Here is a 23664-nt window from a genome sequence, read left to right as displayed (position 1 = left end):
ATTTTTCAATTAGCTCTCATTAGAAAGCAAGGCTGTTGAAATCCCAACCTATGTGTTTAGCCCCTGTGTTGTCCATGTGTGTAAGTGTGTGTGCATGTATGATTAGTGGGAAGGGAGAGCAGAGGTGACAGAATTCCTCCTCAAATGTTTTGTCTTCATTTTTCTGGCACAGGGTCTCTAATTACAGAGCACTACTTCATTACGGGCGCCTTCATGTTTTATGCATTCTGTTCATTTAGAGCCTTATTAACAACACTGCAGCCAGCAGCCCGGCCCCTCACCATGTGTGTGTGCAAGCTGGAACATGTGTCGCCATTTTGCGTAGAGCACTTTAAAAAGTAAAAGTGTAATAAAACAAATTAAAAAGTTTGTTTTGCAACACAATTTTTCTCAAAACTTTCTAGTTGTCAAAGTCAACATTTACCCTCAATACTTTTCTTTTTATATATATATAATATATAATAATTTTAACAAAATGAGAGGGATCATGAAAATTGCATGTTATTGTTCATTTAGCACTGTCCTGAATAAGCTATTTCACTTAACAGATGTTTATATATTCTCCACAAGACAAAATAATAACTGAATTCATAAAACATGGCCCCATTCAAAAGTTGAATCTTAATACTGTGTGTCGTTTCCTGGATGATCCACAGCTCTTTTTCTGTTTTGTGATAGTTGTTCATGATTCCCTCATTGGTCCTGAGCAGTTCAACTGCCTGCTGTTCTTCAGAAAAATCATCAAGCTCCTGCACATTCTTTGGTTTTCCAGCATCTTCTTCATATTTGAAAACTTTCCAACAGTGACTGTATGATCTTGTCATATGGAGGACAATTGGGGGACTCATACATAACTATTTCATAACTGTTTAATAAACCAGTCTAGTCCTATCCTACATATTCTTGCTGAATAGCCTGTTTCCCTCAGAAATATGCCAGATTGCAGTAAAATCGGTTGTTAACTGCATTCCATGTTGACTTTAAACCAGTTGTTTCATAACTTAAGCTTCATTGTTTAGGCGTATGGTGTTGAGTTTTGGGGTAGTGGGATCACAGCGGTGCTGATGAGGGCAGTTTGGCCGTTAGACGGTGGAGTGGATTGTCGCCCCATTTATGGAGGGCGTAAGAAAGAGTAGAAAAAAGGGGAAAGGGGCATAAATATGAAAGTTTGGGGCAAGTAAAAGGGCTTAGGGTGCTGAAAGAGGGTCATACGTGTGTGCATGAACAGGGACGAGCGAATCCACCTTCCCCGCGCTGAATCAAACCCATCTGCATCCAGCATTGAGACTGATGAGCCCAATTTGGCAGCCCACACTTCTACACTGAGATTGATGGAGGAAGAGCGAGTGCGAGAGAACGGAGAGAAAGAGCAAGGGCGTGAAACGGCACAGAGATGAGGAGAAATGAAAGACGGAGGTGAGCGACAGAGTCCAAGAGAGACACCCCCTCCCCGCCATAGCCATGGGCGACCCTGTTCCTGTGGGGTGAATAAAAGCTAATAGGCTAACGCTAGCGGCCCTGACTGCTGATGCTGATGGATGTGGCGTGTCAGCCGCATGCGAGCGATGGCTCTTTGATAAGACTTATCATCCACCTCACTCCATAAATATTTTATCAAGCGTAATGGAAATTGTCAAATCAATCTAATTGTGTAATACATTACTGGGACATCAAAATTAAACAAAGCACATATGCTATCATTTGGCTTTATGATCGGGCAGCCGGGTAGACGCCCCGCGAGGCCCCGGGGCTGGCAGCACGGACGCTGGAAATACGTCTCCCTGGCGATGGCCGTCGCCCTCACGAAGCGCACTCCATCACAGGATCAATTTCTCAAATGTGGACAACTGTGCCGTGTAATCAGGATATGGCCGGATGGCGTCGGGCCACTGTGTGTGTGTGTGTGTGTGTGTGTGTCTGTCCTACCTGCCCATGCTTTTCTCAACTTACCAAAATGATTACAGAATAACTAGAGGGATTTTGTCTTTGTCACGTCATGACAGTGCTTAATGGTTTGTGTATGTGTGTGTGTGTCTAAGACTGTATCGCTGTGATTCATCAAAGCCGAGGCTGGCTGAAAAGACACACACACAGGTGAGACTGGAACCGTGAGGTGGGACAGGAGACGTGCCTGTAAGACCCAACTGAAAACAGATCAAATGGTAACCGTGTGTGGCAGCTGACAGATAAGTGTGAGATACATACAACTGAAACGCTTAAGCTGTGTGACAGTGAAGAGAAAAACTCCAGCTGGATTTAATCAACACGCGCGTTTAAGTTTTACTGATCAACAAACCCGAATATTGTGACTCGTTTATGGCTCAACAATAAAGAGTTTTTGTGCTGGCGTAATAATAATAATAATAAATAAAAAAATAAATATATAATTAATGTATTATAAATAATATAATTATGTTAATTAATATTAAAATAATTATAATTATTGATTATAAATATGAATTCATAATAATTTATATTATGGTCATTTATAAATTTATATTATTATAAATTATATTACTTTTTCAGTATTTTTTATGCATGTCAGAAAGAGATATATTTTTTTTGTGTGTGTTTTTTTCTGGCCATTTTATGTATTATATTTACTATTTTATCTTCGGTTATGATTGTTGTTCTCTTTTTTGCACAAGCATCTATGGAATGCTTGGTTCTGATTGGTCAGATGTGGAAATCTGTGGTACTTAAACTATATAATTAACCATTGTCCTCTGCAACCTATTTCTTAGGAACAGTATTTAATGTTGATTGTAATAGTTAATGTCACATGACTGATTTAAATGTTTTAACTGTTCTTATCATTGTAAGCATTTCTTTTTAAGCTTTTGTGTCCCTGTGTTTGTGTGTTTCTGTGGGTTATTAGTCTGAATAGGTCTGAATAAGCAGTCGACTGGGATTGTGACTCATTAAATCAAATGAAACAGTCCAGTCCTCATAAAAACTCATCTGGCAGAGAGCGAGCGAGAGAGAGAGAGAGAGAGAGAGAGAGAGCGAGCATATGTTGGCTGTCTGTGGTTTGGGATTCTTAATGATATAAAGTGCTCTAGTTGATATGCGTGGAGTCGTGCTGCTCCGTCGATGATATTGATTGTGGTTTAACATACTGCCACATTAACCCTGTGTGTATACATGTGCATGCATACACTCTTAAAAACATTTTTAATCAGTAGTTTTGTCTTATTTCTCAGTAAAAATGACAAGAAATCCTTAAAGATTTTTTTAAAGAAAAATTTACTTTTTTTGTGTGTGTGTGTTTTTTGATTTTTCAGAGAATTAAGTTGCTCATGTTCAATAAAGTTGCTTTTTAGCAAAAAACTAGCCAAATTTAGTGAAGTTTGGGCTTAAAATGATGAACAGATTGACTTAATTCGCATTTTATAGAAATTATTTATTTGTTTATTTGTTTGTTTAAATGAAAATTAAATTATGAAAAAAAATTGAACAGGTTGCTATTTTTTTTACATACATTTATTCATTTAGCAGATGCTTTTTTTTCCAATGTGATCAATGAAGATAACAACATACAGTGTATATTGAACATCGTTTTTTTGAGTACAGTAAGCTTTTATAAAGATTTTATTATTACAGGTTCTACATCTTGCCAACTGTAAAATACTAACACTGAACAAACATTTTCTCAAAAAATTCAAATGACAAAATTATCCTCAACCCCTTAAACACCAAATGTTTTTCTTTCCCACAGAATTAAATCATATAAACACTTTAAATCAAATTTTTAAGTCAACAGTTTAAATATTTTACATTTATGTGTGTGTGTTGTGTTTTATTACTTATGTTTTGTAGACACCAGAAAAAAACGTATCTGTCTAACAAGTCTCACACACACACACACACACACACACACACACCTCCCTCTTGCTCTCACTGCGACTCTATCAGCCTCCCGCACAAACATACATCTTTATCCAGCACTTGTTGTCAGACAACATTAGATAATTAATAGGTCATTTGTCAAGCTTGTGAGAAACATGTTAAAGTCCCTCTGAGCTCCCAGGACACAAGCAGCTGTCTGCCGCATTTACACACACACACACACGCACGCGCACCCGCTCTTTTAATTAATTAGCATTAGCAATGATTAATAATGAGCCTCTCGTGGCTGGGATGTTTGCATATGTGTGTGTGAGAGTATATCTGTGTGTTTAGGCAGTCACAGCGTGGCTTGTTGTACAGTGTTAATTGGTCGGCTCAGCGTTGTGTATTAATGAAGTGTTGTTCATGAGCCGAGAGTCAATGACGAGCTGAAACAATGCACTCATTAATTAAGATGCTCTTAGCGAGTCGCACAGGTCATGTGTGAGTATGGGAATGAAATACTGACATACTGCATACTGTGCATGCTGTTTGTTTAAGTATATGAAATAGTATGCAGATTTTTAGTCTGTTTTTTAATTAACATTTTGGAATATTTGGCAATTTGATAAAATAATTGAAGGAGACAAAGGAGGTCAATATAATTTTTAAATGTAATATTTAATATTTATTTAATATTTAAAATTTCACAATTAATTACAAAGATACAAGTAACACACTAAACTAAACATCAAAACACTGAAATAGTATTTTATTGACGACATGTACTCCAATAATCTTTTTATTTAATAATATTTTTTGCAGTGTAGTTGCAACCAGTTCACTCTGGAAATGCACAGTCAAGTCTTTTGCATTGCATTGTGGGATACCTACCCACTTTTTCAGTGGAGCTGTTTATGGAAGTTTTTGTTTTTTTAATAATGGTGATGATGATGATGATGATGATAATAAATAAATAAAATAATAAACAAAAATAAAAGAATAATACAATTAAAAATTACAAATAGGAATTTTTGAACCAAACCAACCTACAAGGTGAATCAGAGCATTACAAACTTTTATCTGAAGCAAAAAAGCATATGGAAAATGGACAAAAAGTTGTTCTTGACAGCATTATGGAAAGAACTGTAATCCGGTGAAGCTAAACAATGGTGAAATATAAAACTATTCACTTAAAAGTTGTTGATTTATATTGGTAGAAACAATCTATTTAATTCAATCTAGTTAAATTCAGAGAGTGGTGTCCAGCTATCATAAATTAAACAGCTGTTTTCCTTTTTTAATCCAATTTTGTGTAAAAATTATATAAATCTTATAAAATCTTTGCAGTCTGGCTGATTTGCATTGCATCATGGGATACAGTACCCAAGGCTCAGTTGCTGCACATTTTGTCATCCACATTCAATGCTTACAAAATATTCACATACTGTATGTAGTATGTGTGAGAAACTCCGTGTGTGATTGAACGCTGAAGAGAGGCCGTTGAGTTAATACTGTTGCAGCAAATGTTTGTCTGTAGGATTCTCACCCTGATCCGATGGCGCTCTCATTCAATTGAGTGTCCGGGTTAATTATGTATTGTGCCGACGGCTCCTCTTTCCCTCTGGGCTGTAGACTTACATCTGCTCTACACACACACAAACACAGACGCACACTCTCATACTCTCTCACACACTCTTTTTAAACATCCAATCAGCCAGGCCATTGAGAAGACAAATGTACTCATTTAGTCCTGCCGGTCTCCAGTGGCCAGTAAGAGAGTGCCGAGTCTTAATTCCGTACACAAAGGCTGGTAACGGAGTCTGGAGTTTGTTAGCGAGGGATTCATATGGGGCAGAATGGAGATTGGAGCTGGAATGTCTCTTGTGTGGCGGTTTGCAGTCATGCTGGTCTGTTTCTGGGCACATCTTGAGAGCTGTAAGGGGCTTTTCAGGATCTGATGGCGTGTGTTAGGCTCAGAATTTGAGTTAAGGCCTGTTCACACCAAGTTTGATGCAAAAGTAAATGTTTCAGAAATTTAGGCTTCTTATGAATTGTGTATTTCCGGGAACTGAATGTGCTATAGTCGAGCAACTGCCATTGGGATGCTAACGGTTAGCTTTCGCCAAGTATTGTTTGAATAGATTCATAAATGTCTTTCTATATCATATTTGGACATCTGGTGGCACTAATTCTTCTAATTGTTTGTATATTAGATAGAGAAACTTTTTAAGAGGATTTTTAAAATACTAAAAAAAAGATAGTTAGTTATTATTACAAATATTAAATAAATGTCATTATTAAATTATTTAGATTCTTAATTGCATTGAATCATTAAATTTAATATGCAATAAATTATTTTTATTTTATAATTATTAAAAAATGAGTAAAATTTATTTTAAAATTATTTCAAAATAAGTGATCACATTTAAAATATTGTGTATATAAATAAATTATATAGATTTAATAGGTAAGAATATTAAAAATGAATGTAAATAATAATTTAACAAATTATTATATTTAAATTGTTTAAATAACGATATTACATTTAATAAATAATTAAAATAGATAAAATCTATAATTTTCATAATTATATATGCACATACATACAATTTTACAATTGTGGATAAAAAATATATATATATATATATATATATATATATTATAATATATATCAGTTTATAAAAATTCTTAAATATAAAATCTTTATAAAGGAATCCGTTTTATATACTGAAAACACGTAATATTTTCAGTATATTTAATGTAACTGTTTCCAAAGATGTTGACAAAGAGATTAGGTCTGGTGTTAAACATAATGAAGTTGATATTGATACGCCATAGAAAATTCATTTTAGCCGTAGTCTTGGCTGGATAATCTTCAGCTGGGAAACGGGCCCAGTGCGCTTGTAACAGCCATCGTATTGTTTTGTTGCTTATCAGGCTGGGTTTCTCTTCTCTCAGCCCTCTGGCTGTCTCTCAATGAAGTGATAAATCCTGGACCTGGTAAAAACGGCTCTTCCTGTTGTCACTAGTGGCCTGGAGCGCAGAGAATGTGGCTGCTGCCTTTAAACCAGGACGATACGGAGTTCGTCCCTCCCCGGGAGGTAGAAGAATGGGATGTTAACGGATGCCTCTCTCTCTTCAGGTATTATAGAGCTGCTTGTGAACGCTGGCAGGTGGGAAACGTTTCATTGGTTGCGCTCCAGTTGCCGAAAGTAGGAAATGTTTCTGTGTGTTGCTTTGTGGCGTTTCAAACCGAAGGGGTGAGTTGTCAAACACGTTAAGCATGAAGAAGGAGGTGTGTGTGTGTGTGCGCAAACCGCGAGAGAGTAAACAAGAGAGAAAGAGTCAAGGAAAAGGTTTCAGCCTTTTTTAGATCTTTTCTATCTTAATCTGCCCTCTCAATCATCACGTTTAAAGAGTCTGATCTCAGCGTGGCCCTCAAGAGCGGCTTGTTTCTATATTTACAGACTACAGCGCTGCAGGGTGAGCGTGTGCGTGCGTGTGTGTGCGAATACTCGCTTTCGTCCTATAGGTGCGTGTGTCCCGACGTCCGCGGGCGTTGACTGGGTCACCTCTCCATTAGGGCGTGTTGTCATGGTGATTAATGGCTGGTTCTATCATCTTTAATGCTGGTGGTAATGACGCGGGGTCCCGTGCCGCCCACAGTAATCGCGTGATGTATGAGCACAGCAGAACCCCGGAGCAGAGGTGAACACTACACACACTCACACACATACACACACACTCACTGATGTTTACTCACAAAATTATAAGTAATGAACTGACTTGCGTGCCATAAGCAATACATTATATTTCATAATACACTTGGAATTAGTATTCCATGATTAGAACATACGTACCACTAAGGAAAATGCTTCTATTTAGCATATTTTCCATTTTTATCTATTATTATTATTATTTTATTATTTTATTTAATATTTATTATTATTTATCATTTTATTTTATTTTAATTTATTTTTTACAAATTATATTATGAGTATAACAATTTGGATAAAAAGAAGAATTGAAGCATTAACATGAATGTCATAATTTTAATTTTGTGTGTATTCTCAGTACTCCACATGCATTTTGAGCTTCATTTGAAGCAAGTACATCTGATCATTTGTTTAAAAAAAAAAAAAAGCTCACATGCTCAGTCAACCATTTTTCTTTATTAGTGTATAGTAAATGCAATTTGAATTATAACTTTTCAAATATTCTGAATACTAAAAATCTAATTAAAATTAATAATAAAAATAGTTATATGTAGTAATAAAATTTATAATTATTAATAATTTTTAATTTATAATTGTACTTAATTTTAATTTTAATTATATATTTAAAAAATTCTAAAAGATAATAATATTAATAATTTAATAGTAATAATAATAAAAATAGTAATAAATATTTAATAATAAAATAAATAATCATTAATGATTAAATTAAATTAGATTTCCCCAAAAATTATATTCTAAATATTTAATTAAAATCACAATTAAAATGATAAAATAATAATAATAAAATATTAAATGTTTGGTAATCAAATTTATAATAAAAAATAAATAAATGTAAAATTATTTTTAAAAATATAATTAAATATAATTCAATAATAATAATTCAATAATTATATAATTAATCATTTTTCTTTAGAGTTTAGTTATTTTTCAATTGAATTACATTTTTCCAAAATTTCCTAAATTCTAAAAAATTCCAGGTTTAATTTAGATTTTTGTGTTCTCAGACTTTTGAACTCCATTAGACTGTAGTACAAACAGGTGCCTGCAACAGCAAGATTATAGGTTTGATTCCTTCAGATTGCTCTAATAAAATGTATATCCTGAGTGCAATATAAGTTGCTTTGGATAAAACTAAATGTAAACATAGACTGATTACTTGAGTGCTTTCACCTCATGTGCTCCAGTGTGTGTGTGTTTTGTTGGTAAATACATCAGTTTTAATATCACACTGTATGAAGTCTGTTGCTCGATATCGTCCCTGCAGCTAGCACAGCTGGTTTATGAATTAAACACGCTATACTAATGAAAAGTTTAAGGAGATTGATTTGTTAGTGTGCTACGCTGATGTTTATGTATGTAAACTACATACTTCATCCAGTGGTTGACATGTCATCAATCTCTTGTCCCTTCTATCTATTCCTCTCGCTCTATCCATCTTGTTTTTTTTCAAAATCATGTCACAGTAGGGAAAAATAAACATTAACAATGAATGTCTTTACACACACACACACACATACTTGTTCACCAGTGCTTTAAATGCCACTTTAAGGGTGGAACAGGAAGTGATGAGTTATGTTCTCTATTAAATGACAGGAAATGCTCCTATTCTTTCGCATTTGCAGATTTTGATTGTTGGGTGTAAGTGACATCATCGCCGGGACATTTATAGGTTGTGTCACTCTTCTGTTCTAGAAAGTCCCATTCTAATCAAGGATGTTCTATAGGTGACTTTTCCCAAGACAATAATATCCATTTATCGCAATGACATCATAATTGCTAGTCTGTGTCCATGCTGATGTTATCATCTCAATTGAAGGTGGAGTACCTTTTTGTTTAGAAGGATCCACAGATCCAGATTACAGGAAATCCTGGGTTTCTCACGGTCTTCGCACATTCACGTACGCGCACGGTTCAGTGGTTGATGCATTTTCTTATCCTAATCGAATCAATTAATTCTAAGCAAATAAAACCAGAGGGAAGTTCTGCGAAAACCTCACTGCCAGCTCACGCCAAACCATATTCTTTATCTGCAATCTAATACTCAAACCACGGCCGTTTTTAAGAAACAGGCCACATTCTGCACTTCACTTCGGTATATTTTTCTTGAGGGACGTTTACCTTTCAGAAATATATATGTTTATAGACCCAAAGAAATCCCCCGTACTGCTTTTGAGTGTCCTGTACCGTAGCGATTTTTCTTTAACAGGCAGGATGAAGCCGATCAGTTGGAGCCGCAGGAAGGGAGGGATGGCAGAGGAGAGATTGGGTTACCTTTAAAAGCCCTGGGTTTGAAGGCTGCGGCCAACTAGCTTTCACTCTCTCTGTGGGCAGGGGCAATTTTAAATGGCACGGCTCGGATGATCGTTATGGCCTCTCGTGCTTAGCGGATCCACAGGCCTTAACTGGGTCCTCAGCTGTCATTTTAAAGCATGCAGATGCGTTTGCGTGTGTGTGTGTGTGTGTGTGTGTGTGTGTGTGCATGTGCGTGCGTGCAGAACCACAAAGTAAAATATTGTAAATGGCACAAGACGACATCTGGAAAGACTTAGCGCTCTCAGATCACCTGTGATTCAGAGTCAGGAGTAATATCTGTATAAAGCTGGAGATACCTACATTTGCCTGCATCATTGTGGAGAAATATGGTTTTAGACAGTGTCTAGACCACTAATGTGTCTATTTTTTTATTTTAATATCTTGATGACATTATTACCGTAACAGTTTCTGTGAAAAGTTGTAGTATGTGTGTTTTCCTTGCATCTTATGCTGCCTTAGCATTCACTTCTTGTGCTGTAAATCATAGGAACAGAAGGAAAGATTAACTGTAAATGATTACAGCAAATCTTTAATCTTTATAAACTACATTGAAATAAAATCCATTCAGTATTAAAGTCAACATGAGAAATTGACCAATTTACTCTCATAATGCATGTTCTTGGTCTTACTGTGCACATTTATTGGTGTGTGTGTGTAATTCAAAGAAAATTAATACTTCTCAGCAAGCATGCATTAAATTGATAAAAAAAAAGTTAAGACGTATAATGTTATAGAAGATTTCTTTTTCAAAAGAATTATATTTGAGCTTTTTATTCATCAAAGAATCTTTAAAAAGTATCATAGTTTCTACAACAATATAGCAAAACAACTGTATTCAACATTGATTATAATAATAAGTAATGTAATAAGTAATGACTGCTGAAAATTCAGCTTTGCATCACAGGTGTAAATTACATTTTAAAATACACTGAAATATAAAATAGTTATTTTAAATAGTGATCATATTTCAGAATATTACTGTATTACTGTATTTTTTTATCAAATAACTGCGGACCTTTGAAAGCATAAGACACTTCTTTTAAAAACATTAAAATAATCTTACCGACCCCAGACTTTTGAGCGTTAGTGTATATGAATATGAAATATTTTACCTCCATAAAATTAAATCCTGCCCTACATTTTTTGTTCTTGTTGGATATCATTAAATACGTCACATTATTGAGGTAAATTGGCCGGTAAAGGCTTTCATTGTTAACTTTTAACTGCTCATGTATATTTATCAGTCATTATTTGTCATAAAATCTGAACAAAAAGGTAAGTGAAACCGGAGCATGTCCTCTTTAATATTTTTACCTCTAGCCTTGAAAATATACTGTCAGTGGAAACTACAACTTGGCACTAATGAAAAGAAGAGTTGGAGATGCTCATTACTGAGATGGGGCTGAAGTGGCGTTGTGAACGGGATGACCGTGACTCTGAAGGCACCGTGTAGCGCAGAGCCCCTCTGAGCGTTAGGAATGTGAGGAGACAGGAAGATGTGCAGGAGCGCCGGCCCAGCCCTCATTAGCACTCACCACTACCTGTCACAACACGTTAGCCACAGCATGCTAGCCACAGCATGTTAGCCCCGCCGTGACTTACGCACAGCAGGTTAGCTCCAAGCGTGTTAGCAACGGCACATTAGGTAGAGCATGTTAGCACTGTGTGTTAGCTTTTAGCCACAGCCTCTCAGGTCCCAGTGCGCAAGTGATACTAGCAGTTGATGTACGTTAGCATATATATTTAAACACATTTGCCGAAGAGGTTTTGTCTTAAGATTTAAAGCAAAGCAGATTTTATGTTTTAATTGCCCTAAGAGGGTCATGTCAACAGCACTATAGAAGAGCTTTTTGAAGCTGAAGTTTTGATTATTTTCAAACAGGTTTCCCAACAAGTGTTGCCAAATGCCTTCAATGAAAAGTAGCCATAGCCTGCTTGAAAAGTTGTCAAATGTTGCTAGGCGGCGTCACATGCCAAAAAAATCGCCAAATATATTTTAAAAATACCAAAACACCTCCTTGTTGCAAAATGTTAATCAAATTTGCAGCAACGATATGAAAGTGAGAAAGTTGATAAATTTGTTGACAAAATCCCCAAACTGGCAAAACTCTTCCCAAGTCCGCTCGTCTGCTATTGGACAAAAAATAGTTAGGTTGGTCGGGATGAAAATGAAAAAGAGCCATATTATTTACACTTCTCAAGAAAACCATGAAATGTCTTAATTGCATATTTAAGCAATTGACAAAGTTTAAAAATATAAAACAATAAAAAGTACTGGTGCTGATGTGGTAGCTAACCAGGTTCAAAAACGTTTTTGCCTGCCAAACCATGTGTTAAATATTTCCTCAAATATATGTATTTAATTTAAAGACATGCTGTAAAAAAAAAAAAAAAAGATATATATACAGTATGCAAATGTAAATAAAAATGAACCTAGCATGCATTTTGTTCCCAAATTCACATAAACATTACAGCATTTGCTGAGATTTACCATGATTCACCATGATTCAGGCCACTCTGAAAACATGGTAATATAGGCTGAATGCGTGTAAATGAACACAGTACCGCTTTTCACTCTGAAACACGCATCGCTGACTATAATTAAATTGCAGCCTATGATATATTGCTGTTTCAGTTTTGATTAATTATGCAGCCATTTGTTTATTTTAATGTTACATTTAATCAATTATTAGCTTTTCATCAACTCACTAACCCCCTGCAGTTCCTTCACCATCCCCCATGTTGGAAACCCTGCTATACAGTATCATATACTTGAGTCCCAGAAGGGATGGTATTTAAGGACAGACAATATGAAGACTTCCCTCATCAGCCACGCGCTGGTTTTCCTCTCCGAGTTGAGCAAGAAGTCACAGGTCAGCAGACAACATCCTCCCTGTGTTCAGCTCATAATTAACCTAAGCAGATACAGTATCCGCTGTTTTCACACTGAATCCTCTTCGCCGGGGTCAATGCAAAAAAATGGGGAAAAGGAAGCATAAAAGTATTGGGGGCAGTGCAGTGAGTCCAAGGATCGGTCAGCGCTTCCCGCTGGAGATTCCCCCCTCCCCTGTATCCAAACAATCCAGAGCGGGCCTCAGGAGGAGGATGACAGGGCGTAACCGGCGAGGCCACGAAGATGATTATCACCCCAGACACCTTCTTATCCAGCCCGCATTAAGTGTTATCACAGACACAAACCACTTTCCCCTTCCCTGTGTTTGTTTAACTGCTCTAGTGGTCAAATATTTTTTTATGGCGCTGTGTATATTTACTCGTATCTGCAGAGGTTGCATATATGGGCTGGCTGTGGTCTGGAAGTGTGGATCAAAAAACAAATAAACAGAAGTACTTTTAAATAGTGCTGCAACTGTACTGGTACAATGTCTGAAACTGTATCAGCTTATGTTTGTTGCTGGCGAAAGGTATTTGTGACCCTGGACCACAAAACCAGTCATGAGTAGCACAGGTATATTTGTAGCAATAGCCAACAATACATTGTATGAGTCAAAATTATCGATTTTTCTTTAATGCCAAAAATCAATAGGATATTAAGTAAAGATCATGTTCCATGAAGATATTTGGTGAATTTCCTAACGTAAATATATCAAAACTTAATTTCTGATTAGTAATACGCATTGCTAAGAACTTCATTTGGACAACTTTAAAGGTGATTTTCTCAATATTCAGATTTTTTTGCACCCTCAGATTCCAGATTTTCAAATAGTTGTATCTCAGCCAAGTATTGTCCGATCCTAACAAACCATGCATCAATGGAAAGCTTATTTATTCAGTTTACAGATGTATAATTCTCAATTTCAGAAAATTTACCCTTATGACTGGTTTTGTGGTCCAGGGTCACATTTATCTTTAGCTTCAGTAATATTCTGAAAGTATTTTTCCCATTTTCTTCATTTACCTCCATTTACAATATATGGGAAAAATACTTACAGAGATTATTTACTTCCTAAACAGATATTATTTGCTTTCTAAGTTAAACGTTTTGTGATACAGGTGTTTTTTTTTACACTACATAAATAAACTTGACTCCCCTTTACAGTTACTGGTCTCATAAAAATTATTCTATAAGTTTAATGAATTTTCCCTTAATGTTAATGTCCAAAAAACACATATGTCTTAAACATTAAACAGCACAGGCAACTATCAAATCACCTGACAGGGCCAGCGTTTAATATAAAGCATTGTCGCACAACTTGGGTTGTATGTACACCTTTCCCACAGCATCTTAATCTGTGACTAGATATTTTTTGTCCATATAAATAAGCATCTCAATAATTTCCATAATTGACGTCAATGGCAGTGGTTTTCTGCCCACATCGCACAGACCCAACTAATCAATAATGAATTTCGTTGTATAATGTTTTCACTTTCAGTTATTGTAAAGTATTTTTAGTTGTTACAAACGTAAAAATACTTTTTTTATGGTGAAAGTTGATGTCATTTTAACTTGACTGTTGTAACTTGTTTTCAGTTGTTGAAATGTAAGACTAAAATTAGTTTTAATATGCATATAATGACCTGAAAAAAATGGGATTTATGAATGTGAGGTCCCAAAGCTAAAGCTGTAATACAGTTTCTTTGCCACTACAGGCACCAGACAGAATTGCTAAAATAAATACTTATTTTGTCCCTCGTTTTCCTTTGGTTGAGTCAATACTGTATTGGGCTGCTCAAACAAACATGTTGAAATTTAGTTTGGTGCCATTAGAGGTGCAGAAATTGTACATTGCAGCTTTAAACAGCTACTAAATTCTCACAAAGTGAAATGTTTCTGTCTTTTTCTTGATTAGGAGATGAAGAGGACTTCTCTCTTTTCGCCTCTGATGACCTGGAAGAAGTTGGCGGAGTGTCTGATGCAGATCCAGTCCCACTGGCCGCTGCAAATGACCTTCCATCCCCTGGCCTATCAGGTGATGCGCTTTCCCCAGTCGACCAGTCCCCCTTCCACCCCTCATTCCACACTTCAGTGTACCTGGCCGGGGATGGGATCGAATCGGTGCCCCCAGACTTTGAGGTCCGCGAGTCGACCATTACCAGAGGAACCCTGGGCGTCTGGAGCCGGAGGAGACTGGAGGTGGGAGAACGTCTCGGACCCTATGAGGAAACGTCAAGACACAGCCCAGAAAATGCCACCCAGGCATGGGAGGTAGGATCAAACGATGAATTTAAGATGTGTTCTCCTACAGTGTGATAACGGCCTTGTTCAGATAAGAAAATCCCCACACGGTTGGAGACAAAGCACAGGAGATAACATGGGCTCATGGGCCGCTGTTGCGACTGAGGTTTCACTGTCATCAGTAGTGAGGCGGCGTGATTAACCCTGGCCTTCATGTTTTATGGTGAAGCACCTCTACTCGGCTCTGTGATCTTGCACTAACCCCAGTTAGCAGTTGCCGTAATCCCATTAGTCACAATTACTAGACAGGCTATTGGTCAATGTTATGCCAATTACATAATATAAATGTCCTTGAAGGTCTTTTTAAGGCCACTTAAGTCTCAAAATATGTACAGAAGATTAGGGTTGTTTGTTTGGTTTCAAGTAAATGCTCAAAATGCATTATTTGGATAACGCTTTACAATAATTCACTAACACTTAAATTAAACAGAAAAGCAAGCAGGTGCATGATTTGGCATGGCAGCCAATACAAATAATGAATAACCGTTTCCTTACTTAATTCCTGCATTTGGACCAGGCTCGGTTGCAGAATCACATCACTCTGTGCTTCTGAAATTATTATCTTGATCTATATAGTGTAGTAGTTAGCTATCTCTGTGTCGTTCGTGATCTCTTGTCAAGCATGAAAAACAAGTTTTATTTAAATATATTATCATATATAGCATGCAAAGAGCGTTCCCTTTAAATTTAATAAAAACTGTCACTCATTCATCATGATCTTACAAAGTTCCGTATTAATTTGACCACACAATGAAACCTTTTTTTAATGAAGTTACCAGCATGAGCTGGACAAAAAACGGTGAGTGCGTGGATTCCAACCTAAGCACCTCTGATTGGCCATTGCGTTGTAGAAATCTGTGATTGGCTACTTTGCTCCCCTCTGCGAAAATGCATTGTAAAATCATTTGACACTTTCCAAATCTATTTCGTTTATGCTGTTATTACGAAGAAAACAGATCCTAGACCAGGAGTTATGGGCAGCTTTTCCATCTAAAAGCAATCATTTAGACTATTTACACTATGAGTTAGAATATTATAAACGCTAAACTAAAGTCCGGCCGCCCCCCTCGGTCCGGAGCCCCCCTGGCCCCCCCTCTGGCACCGGGACTGATTTCTTAAGTCTTTTTTTTTTGATGCTATGACCTCACTGACAAATTAGAGTGGTCAGTTCTCCTTCTGTGATGTCATCATAGTGGGAGGAGTTAGAGTTTCCAAACTCAATTAAATCCTGAGACTCATAAATCCTGCTTTTAGCCAGGTTAAAGACCGTTGCTCTGTACCACCCATCCTCGTGACGGCCTTGTCTATCAGATATCAGTCACTCTTCTCTCCCAGTCGAAACCAGGTCACAGGACAAGGCCAGAGGTCGAGTGTCGTCTTGGTCAGGGTCATTTTAGGCTAATTTCACTGGGCCGGAGAGGTCGCAGGAGGAGTATCAGGCTAATTGAAAGTTTAAATGGACTCATCCTGCTCTGATAAAGAAACTCCAACCCTCTTTCTTGAAGATCGACCATTTAGTATCAAAGCGATGGTTTGTGATATCTGTAAACACGCCTTGTTGTAGTTCTAAGCAATAGTTTGAGCACTGTTGAATCAGAATCGCTTGCACACACTTTAGTACCCTTTGAATTATATATGTTCAGCTTTTATGATATGTTTATTTATGATTAATTCTGGTCTGCTCCGGTCAGATTTTGGTCCTGTTTTTATGGTGATGATTTAAATGTTAATAACCAGTTCCAGGCTGTTTTTTAGAGATGTTTTTGTCAGGACGTGGTATTATGGTTTAAGTTTGGTTGGCATATGTAATTATGGTTAACTTTGTCTAAATGTTGTTGAAAGGTTTGAATTTGTTCTTGTGACGTTTCTTGTTGGAAAACACAACAGTTCAACTTGCATTTTAATCTTCCGCTTTTTTTCACGCTTCGTAAGTTGTCTTTTCCCTTCTCAGCATGGCAGAAATCGTACATGTGCAAACATTAGGTTTTAATATGATTGAAAAGGCAGCTGTCTCCCAATGGTGGATTTACACTCTCTTGAGCAAGCACTCTCTCTTTCTCGCTGTCTTTCTTTCTTGCTCATTCTCTATGGAAGGAAACGAAGGAGAGAAAAAAAAGGTTTCATGAATTTTAATCCATCGGTAATTTATTGCACGCTTGAATAATATGTATTTAAGAAACTGAGAAGCCACAGAGAGAGAGATGGGGGACGGATGACAGCGTGGCGCGGCAGTGCTGTATCACTATGTTTAATTAGCTGGCTGACAGCGGCCCATAACTCTCTCCATTAAGTAAATAAGTTGTAAAGAATTTATGATGAAGTGGCGCATTATTCAGAGGGGATATTCAATGATGACATGGACACATTAAATATGGTAAATGGCATTAAGCATATCTCCCTGCCTTTCCCTCTCGTTCTCCTTTGCACCCCCTCCCTCCATCCCGCCGTGTGAGAAGCCGTCAATATGCCAATATGCAAGAGACTGTAAAAATAAAATTGATTTGGTAAATGCGAGTTAAGATAGATCTGTTTGCTTTCATCATCAGTTCTGCCGTGTGGAAGAGTGATGTAACCAGCTGGGGTACGATAAAGACCGAACCCATCTGGAGGCTTTTGATGAAGTGCGTGTGTGTGTGTGTGTGAGGGAAGAGACATTCAAAGCACAAGTGCTGTAATTTTTGTAAGCATCTATATGAGCCTGATTGTTTGTGTTGTGCTCCTTTGTTAGACTGAAAGTTAGTTTGTGTGGTTGTGTAATTGTAATTGTGCTTTTGCTTGTGTAATTATGTTCTGGTGTGTGATTGTGCACAAGTGTTTTTTTTGTGTGTGTGTGTGATTCTGTACAGGTGTTTGATTGTTAGTTTGTGTGATTATGCATAACTGTTTAAGTGATTGTGTACAGGTGTTTGAGTAGTTTATTTGTGCAGAAGTGCTTGTGCACAGGTGTTTATGTGGTTATTTGCAGGTGTTTGATTAGTTTGTGCACAAGTGTTTATGTGATAGTGCAAATGTCTTTGCTTGTGTGATTGTACAAAGATGTTTGTGTGATTGTGCAAAATCAGTTTGATCATGCACAGATGATTGTTGGTGTGATTGTGTTCATATGTATGATTGTTTTGTCTTGTAGAAAGTGTGTGTGTGTGTGTGCACGTTTTTGTAACAAATGAGGACAAATTTGTATAATGACAAGGGTATGACATAGGTATTACAAGGAGAAGGTGACTTTTCAGGACGTTACCCCATGTCCCCACTTTTCAAAACGCTTATAAATCACACAGAATGGAGTGTATTAAAAATCTGAAATAGCACAAAGTTTCCTGTAAGGGGTAGGTTTAGGTGTAGGGCAATAGCACATACAGTTTGTACAGAATAAAAACCATTACGCCTATGGGATGTCCCCACTTTTCACAAAAACAAACGTGTGTGTGTGTGTGTGTGTGTGTGTGTGTGTGTGCGTGTGTGAGAGTTGTGTGTATTAGAAGGTCCATAACTGACTATGAGGGAGGTTTGTCACTGAAGAGGTCAGAAGCTCTCTGAACCACCGTCATAAATTCAAACCTTTACTTGTTGTGTATGTGTGTGTGTTTGAGTAATGAAAGCTGTTGAGTTATGAGTTGAGATGACTTCAGTAAATAAAACAACCACCTGCCTCACCAACTCACACACACACAATGCACAAAAAGCCATTTCGCGTTTTGAAGCGTCCTGAATGTCTAGGACAGGTCAGTGTGTGTTTGTGTTGACCCTGCAAAGGTGTGTAAGCTTATGTTGTGTCTGTGTGTATATGTATAAGTGTATATATATATGTGTGTGTGTGTGTGTGTGTGTGTGGCAGTGAGGGAGGTGTCCAGGAGCTTTTGTGCACCTTTTGAGTGCAGGCACATAGATGGAGGGGACGTAGGAGATTAGCCCCATGTGTGTGTGTGTGTGTGTACGTGGCTGGAGATTAAGAGTGTGTGTGAATAGGGGTGAGGGATTAGGCCTCCTCAGCATGCCTGTCCCCACACTCGTCTGTCTTTTCATCCCGCTATCCTGCTCTCCAACTTCTCTCTCTCTTTCTGTCTGTCTCTTTTGTGCTGGAACCTTCTCTTTCTCTCGCTCTGTCCCTTCTGTCTGTCACTCTCTCGCTCCCGAATGCTCGATCTGTCATTCTTCCTCAGAAATATTTATCCGGTCCTTGTCTTCCCTCATTCTTCCCTTCCGATATATATTCCTCCTCTCTTTTTCAGGGTCCGAAAGAAAGTTTAATCCCTGTCTCAGGGAAACTGACCTCACACACACAAGCCTTTCAGAAAGACTTCTAAAACTCATCTCATGTGTTTTTATGAAGCATTATGTTTTAAAGTATTCACTAAGAACGCTTCCACTCCTTCATCCACTCGTTCTCAGGAGGATAGAGAGAAAGAGAAAGAGGCTTCCTGTATTGGGACTCGACCGGTCTACAGTACACAATACTGGCACAGTTTCACTGCCGCTCTGTTTAAAGACAACATGAAATCAGCATGCACTTTATTTACTTATTGTGCACAAATCATCAGTGCATGTTAGGCTAAATACAAAAGGAAGTGTTAGCTTTTGTAATCTTTCAACAAAGAGTAATAATTTTCTCCCGCTCTGATTGCTGACCTAAATAAGGCCATGTGAATGGGAAAACTAATATTAACCAATAATTTCCTGACACCCTGATTATCCTGATGGATAATTAAACACCACATCACATTTTGAAGCTAAATGCTTTGCAAATACCATTTCATGTTATCTTCAGTGTGTGTCCGACTGTTTTTATTACTTTCAGTGAGAAGTTGTGAAAATTAAAACATGTTTGCGCTCCACAGCGGACTAAAAACTGGCATTTCACAAGTAAATTAAACAGATTGACTAATATATTGCATGATTTACATCTAAAAGTCTCATCCTTGTTGGCGCTGATAGCCTTGCTTAATGTGCCGTTGCGCTACAGGCGTCCCGAGTTCGAATCCCGGCTTGAGGATTTGAGGAAAAATTATCAGCAAAAATGTAATTAATTGTATCCATAATTTATCAAATATAAAATTTAATACATGGTATGATATATTATTACTTTACTATTAAATGTGGAATATTACTCAGATTAATCACCAACATTACCGATTTTGTGACAAGTGCAGTTTCACAGAGATTGGCTAACGTAAATTAACACGCTTCCAAATATGTTGGGAAAAATGCAGCACAATAATAATAATAAGAAAAATATAAAAATATGTTATTAATACATCTAAATAATAAAAACAATTATAATAATTAAAATAATTAATTTTAGCAATACTTTATAAAAAATAAAAATGTATCTATTATATATTGTGTTATATTATTATATTGCTATTTATTTTATAAATATTTAATTATTTTTTATCAGCTCATCCAGGTGTGGCAAACATTTTTGGATGCTTTTATGGTTGATGTGATTGTGATTAAAGAGTATGAGAAAGCAAAAAAAAAAAAGAAATGGATTACGAAAATCAGCTGGCTTACAAGACTACAATTTTTGCTTGTCGCTTTCTTTCTGTGTTTCTCAGCGGGGTGGGGAAGCCGGGGGTTAAATACTTGTAGAGTTGGTATACAAATGATGGTGGGACAAAGGCACTTCTTTTAGCAGGGTAAGGTGTGTGTGTGTCACAATGCCAGGTGAGGGGGGTGTCTCTGAAGGTCGTGACCTCATTAGATGTGTAAGAATGGGGGTGTGTGTTTGGGGGTGGGGGGTGTACCTGGTCAAAAGCTCTGTGGGGAGGAGAAGGTGGGGTTTCATTAAAATGAACCAACCTCTTCCTGTCTCTCTCTCTCTCTCTCTCTCACTCACTCAACACAAAACGAGAATGGCGCCCTGCTGCGAGCTCTCCAAAAGACAGTTTAATAAACTCACACACTCGCACATCTCTTCACACACTCTTGAGGTTTCCATTACAAATGTGGGAAACACGGGCAAGTGTATTTCGTTGTGGATCAATGAAACTTTGCTATGCTGATATCAGCGAACTTTCCTTGAGGAAATCAAATTTAGTTGTTTTTAACCTCGGTTTAAACCCGAGCACCCAGCTTTGATCACATAGTGTCTAAAAACATGTTTATCCTGAATTTGTTTAGCTATATATCGCAGTGTTTTCACTGAAACGCAGTTGTGCTCAGGATTTCCTTTCCCGTAATTATTTTCCCATCAACAGGAACACGTACGTCTCAAACCAACCGAAGCAAACGAACGCTAACGCAGCCTTCCAGACGTTTTCATTGGAAATCTGTATACATGACTTTGTCAAGCTGTCAATCACTCTGCCTGACGATTGCGTCAGGGTTAAATGTAAAACGTGATCACCAGTCATTTCTGGGGTAATTTCCTAATTTACAAAAATAGTTGAAATCTAAGCAGATGTGTACCAGTGACCTGGAAGCTGTTCAGTTTTTTAACAGACATGTTTGAGAAGTTTTGACAGTGTGTTTTGGTCTACAGAGTTGCGTTGGAAAGGACTCAAGCCTCTCAACGTCATGTTCGTAACTGTAGATGAAAGCTGATGGAGAAAGAGTTGTTTTATTTCAAACATTCTTGCTTTTTGGTGGATTGTATCGGCCCACACTCAGTTTGACTCTCACTCTTAACACTTGTCTCTCGCTCTCTCCTTTTCTGTCTCTCTAACCAGTTTTTAATATAATATCTCTTAAAGGAGACTTTATTGGTGAAATAAAGCATTATTTTGACCTTTTATTAACTTTTTTTTTTTTTCTAATGGAGATCATATATTCCACTGAAAATTAAATAGGCATTGATAACAAGAAATGCTTCTTGAGAACCAAATCAATCAGCATATTAGAATGATTTCTGAAGGATCATGTGACACTGAAAACTGGAGTAATGATGCTGAACATTCTGCTTTACTATCACAGAAATAAATTACATTTTCAAATATATTAAAATAGATAACATTTGTGTTATTTGCCTATAGCTAATTCAGATCTATAGTTCAATCAATCTGTTTTTTTCCTCTCATCTGTCCTCTACCTGTTTAAACCAGTTCAGAAACCACTCACACGTGGATTGGCATTCTTTGGCTTGGTCTAGATCTCTGGTTTGGTTTGAACTCTGTTGTTGTAATATTTTAAACTCAGGACTCTCTCTCTTCTCATCCTGTTCCTCTCTCGTGCAGACTGATACTGTTTATAAAGCACCTGAATGAGAGGAAAGTGTGTGTGTTTAATTGTGTGTATCAAGGGAGTTGTGTTTGCTGCTAAAGAGCAGTTTGTGTGTGTGTGTGTGTGTGTGTGTGTGTGTGTGTGTGTGTGTGAGGAGAGTGTGATTGGAGCTGACACAAGCTGTATTATCATGTGTTTCACGTTAGCTGGCTCTAAACTTCTGTGTGGGGTAGACAGTTCATACATGCCACTCAACCTTAACACACACACATACACGCACACGCTTACCTCCTCAACTAAGAATAGAGCTCAGCAAAACAGATAGAGTTACTTAAACCTGAAGATGGAAGGAGGTGGAGGGGCAGAAAGTGAGCAAAAATGAGAGTTAGCCAGGACCAAAACAAGAAATTAAAGGAAAGGTTTCTTCATAGCACCTTCATGTTGTTCCAAAACCCATATGACTTTATTGAAAACAAAAGTAAATAATATACTGGTCATTTTTCCATGCAATTACAATGAATTTGAACCATGTCCTTTCTGAAATCATATGATAAATTAAAAGAAACAATGTTAAAAGTTGCTATGCACTGAACGCTTGATAGTGTCAGTGTATTGAATGAATCAGCTAAATTTAATGAATCATTTAGACTAACATTACAAATGAGTCTGAATCATTCAGACCCTTATCAAAGACAAATGTGACCCTGGACCACAAAACCAGTCATAAGGGTCAATTTTTCGAAATTAATAAGCTTTCCATTGATGTATGGTTTGTTAGGATCGGACAATACTTGGCTGAGATACAACTATTTGAAAATCTGGAATCTGAGGGTGCAAAAAAAACAAAATATTGAGAAAATTGCCTTTAAAGTTGTCCAAATGAAGTTCTCAGCAGTGCATATTACTATTCAAAAATTAAGTTTCAATATATTTACAGTAGGAAATTTACAAAATATCTTCATGGAACATGATCTTTACTTAATATCCTAATGATTTTTGGCATGAAAGAAAAATCAATAATTTTGACCCATACAATGTATTTTTGGCTATTTCTACAAATATACCCCAGCGACTTAAGACTGGTTTTGTGGTCCAGGGTCACAAATTGATTCATTGAAACAATTCATCTAAAAAGAATGATTTGTTTCTGAATTGGACATTACTCACCAAGGAGAAATTTTCAATAAATAAACAAAGACTTTTTTATTATTTAATTTTTTTTTTTTTTTTTTTTTTTATTAATTAATTAATTTATTTATTTTTTTTATGCTTTAGGCCCCATTTGTTAAAATTGTTTGGAAAACAGTGAACAGCACAATTCAAAATTTCTAATAAAATTCTCCTTCATTGTTCCACAAAATAAATAAATTCATACACATCTGGAAAAAGATGGGGTCAGTAAATGGAACATAAGTGCATTTTTTGGGTGAG

General features: G+C 36.9%; 1 protein-coding gene across 14 annotated transcripts in view; it reads left to right on the top strand.

Moving 5' to 3' along the window:
* mecom (MDS1 and EVI1 complex locus) overlaps nucleotides 1-23664 on the top strand; it is a 169792-nt gene that overhangs the window by 55537 nt on the left and 90591 nt on the right. For all 14 annotated transcript variants that reach the window (XM_058799827.1, XM_058799823.1, XM_058799829.1 and 11 more), the window contains exon 2: nucleotides 14690-15045. In XM_058799827.1, the coding sequence (XP_058655810.1) occupies nucleotides 14690-15045 (356 nt within the window). The remainder of the gene's footprint in view (nucleotides 1-14689; nucleotides 15046-23664) is intronic.

This window comes from Onychostoma macrolepis, chromosome 15 (assembly GCF_012432095.1).
Source record: "Onychostoma macrolepis isolate SWU-2019 chromosome 15, ASM1243209v1, whole genome shotgun sequence".
NCBI lineage: Eukaryota > Metazoa > Chordata > Actinopteri > Cypriniformes > Cyprinidae > Onychostoma > Onychostoma macrolepis.
The sequence above is the reverse complement of the archived record's forward strand: the minus strand, read 5'-3'. Positions and strand labels throughout refer to the sequence as shown.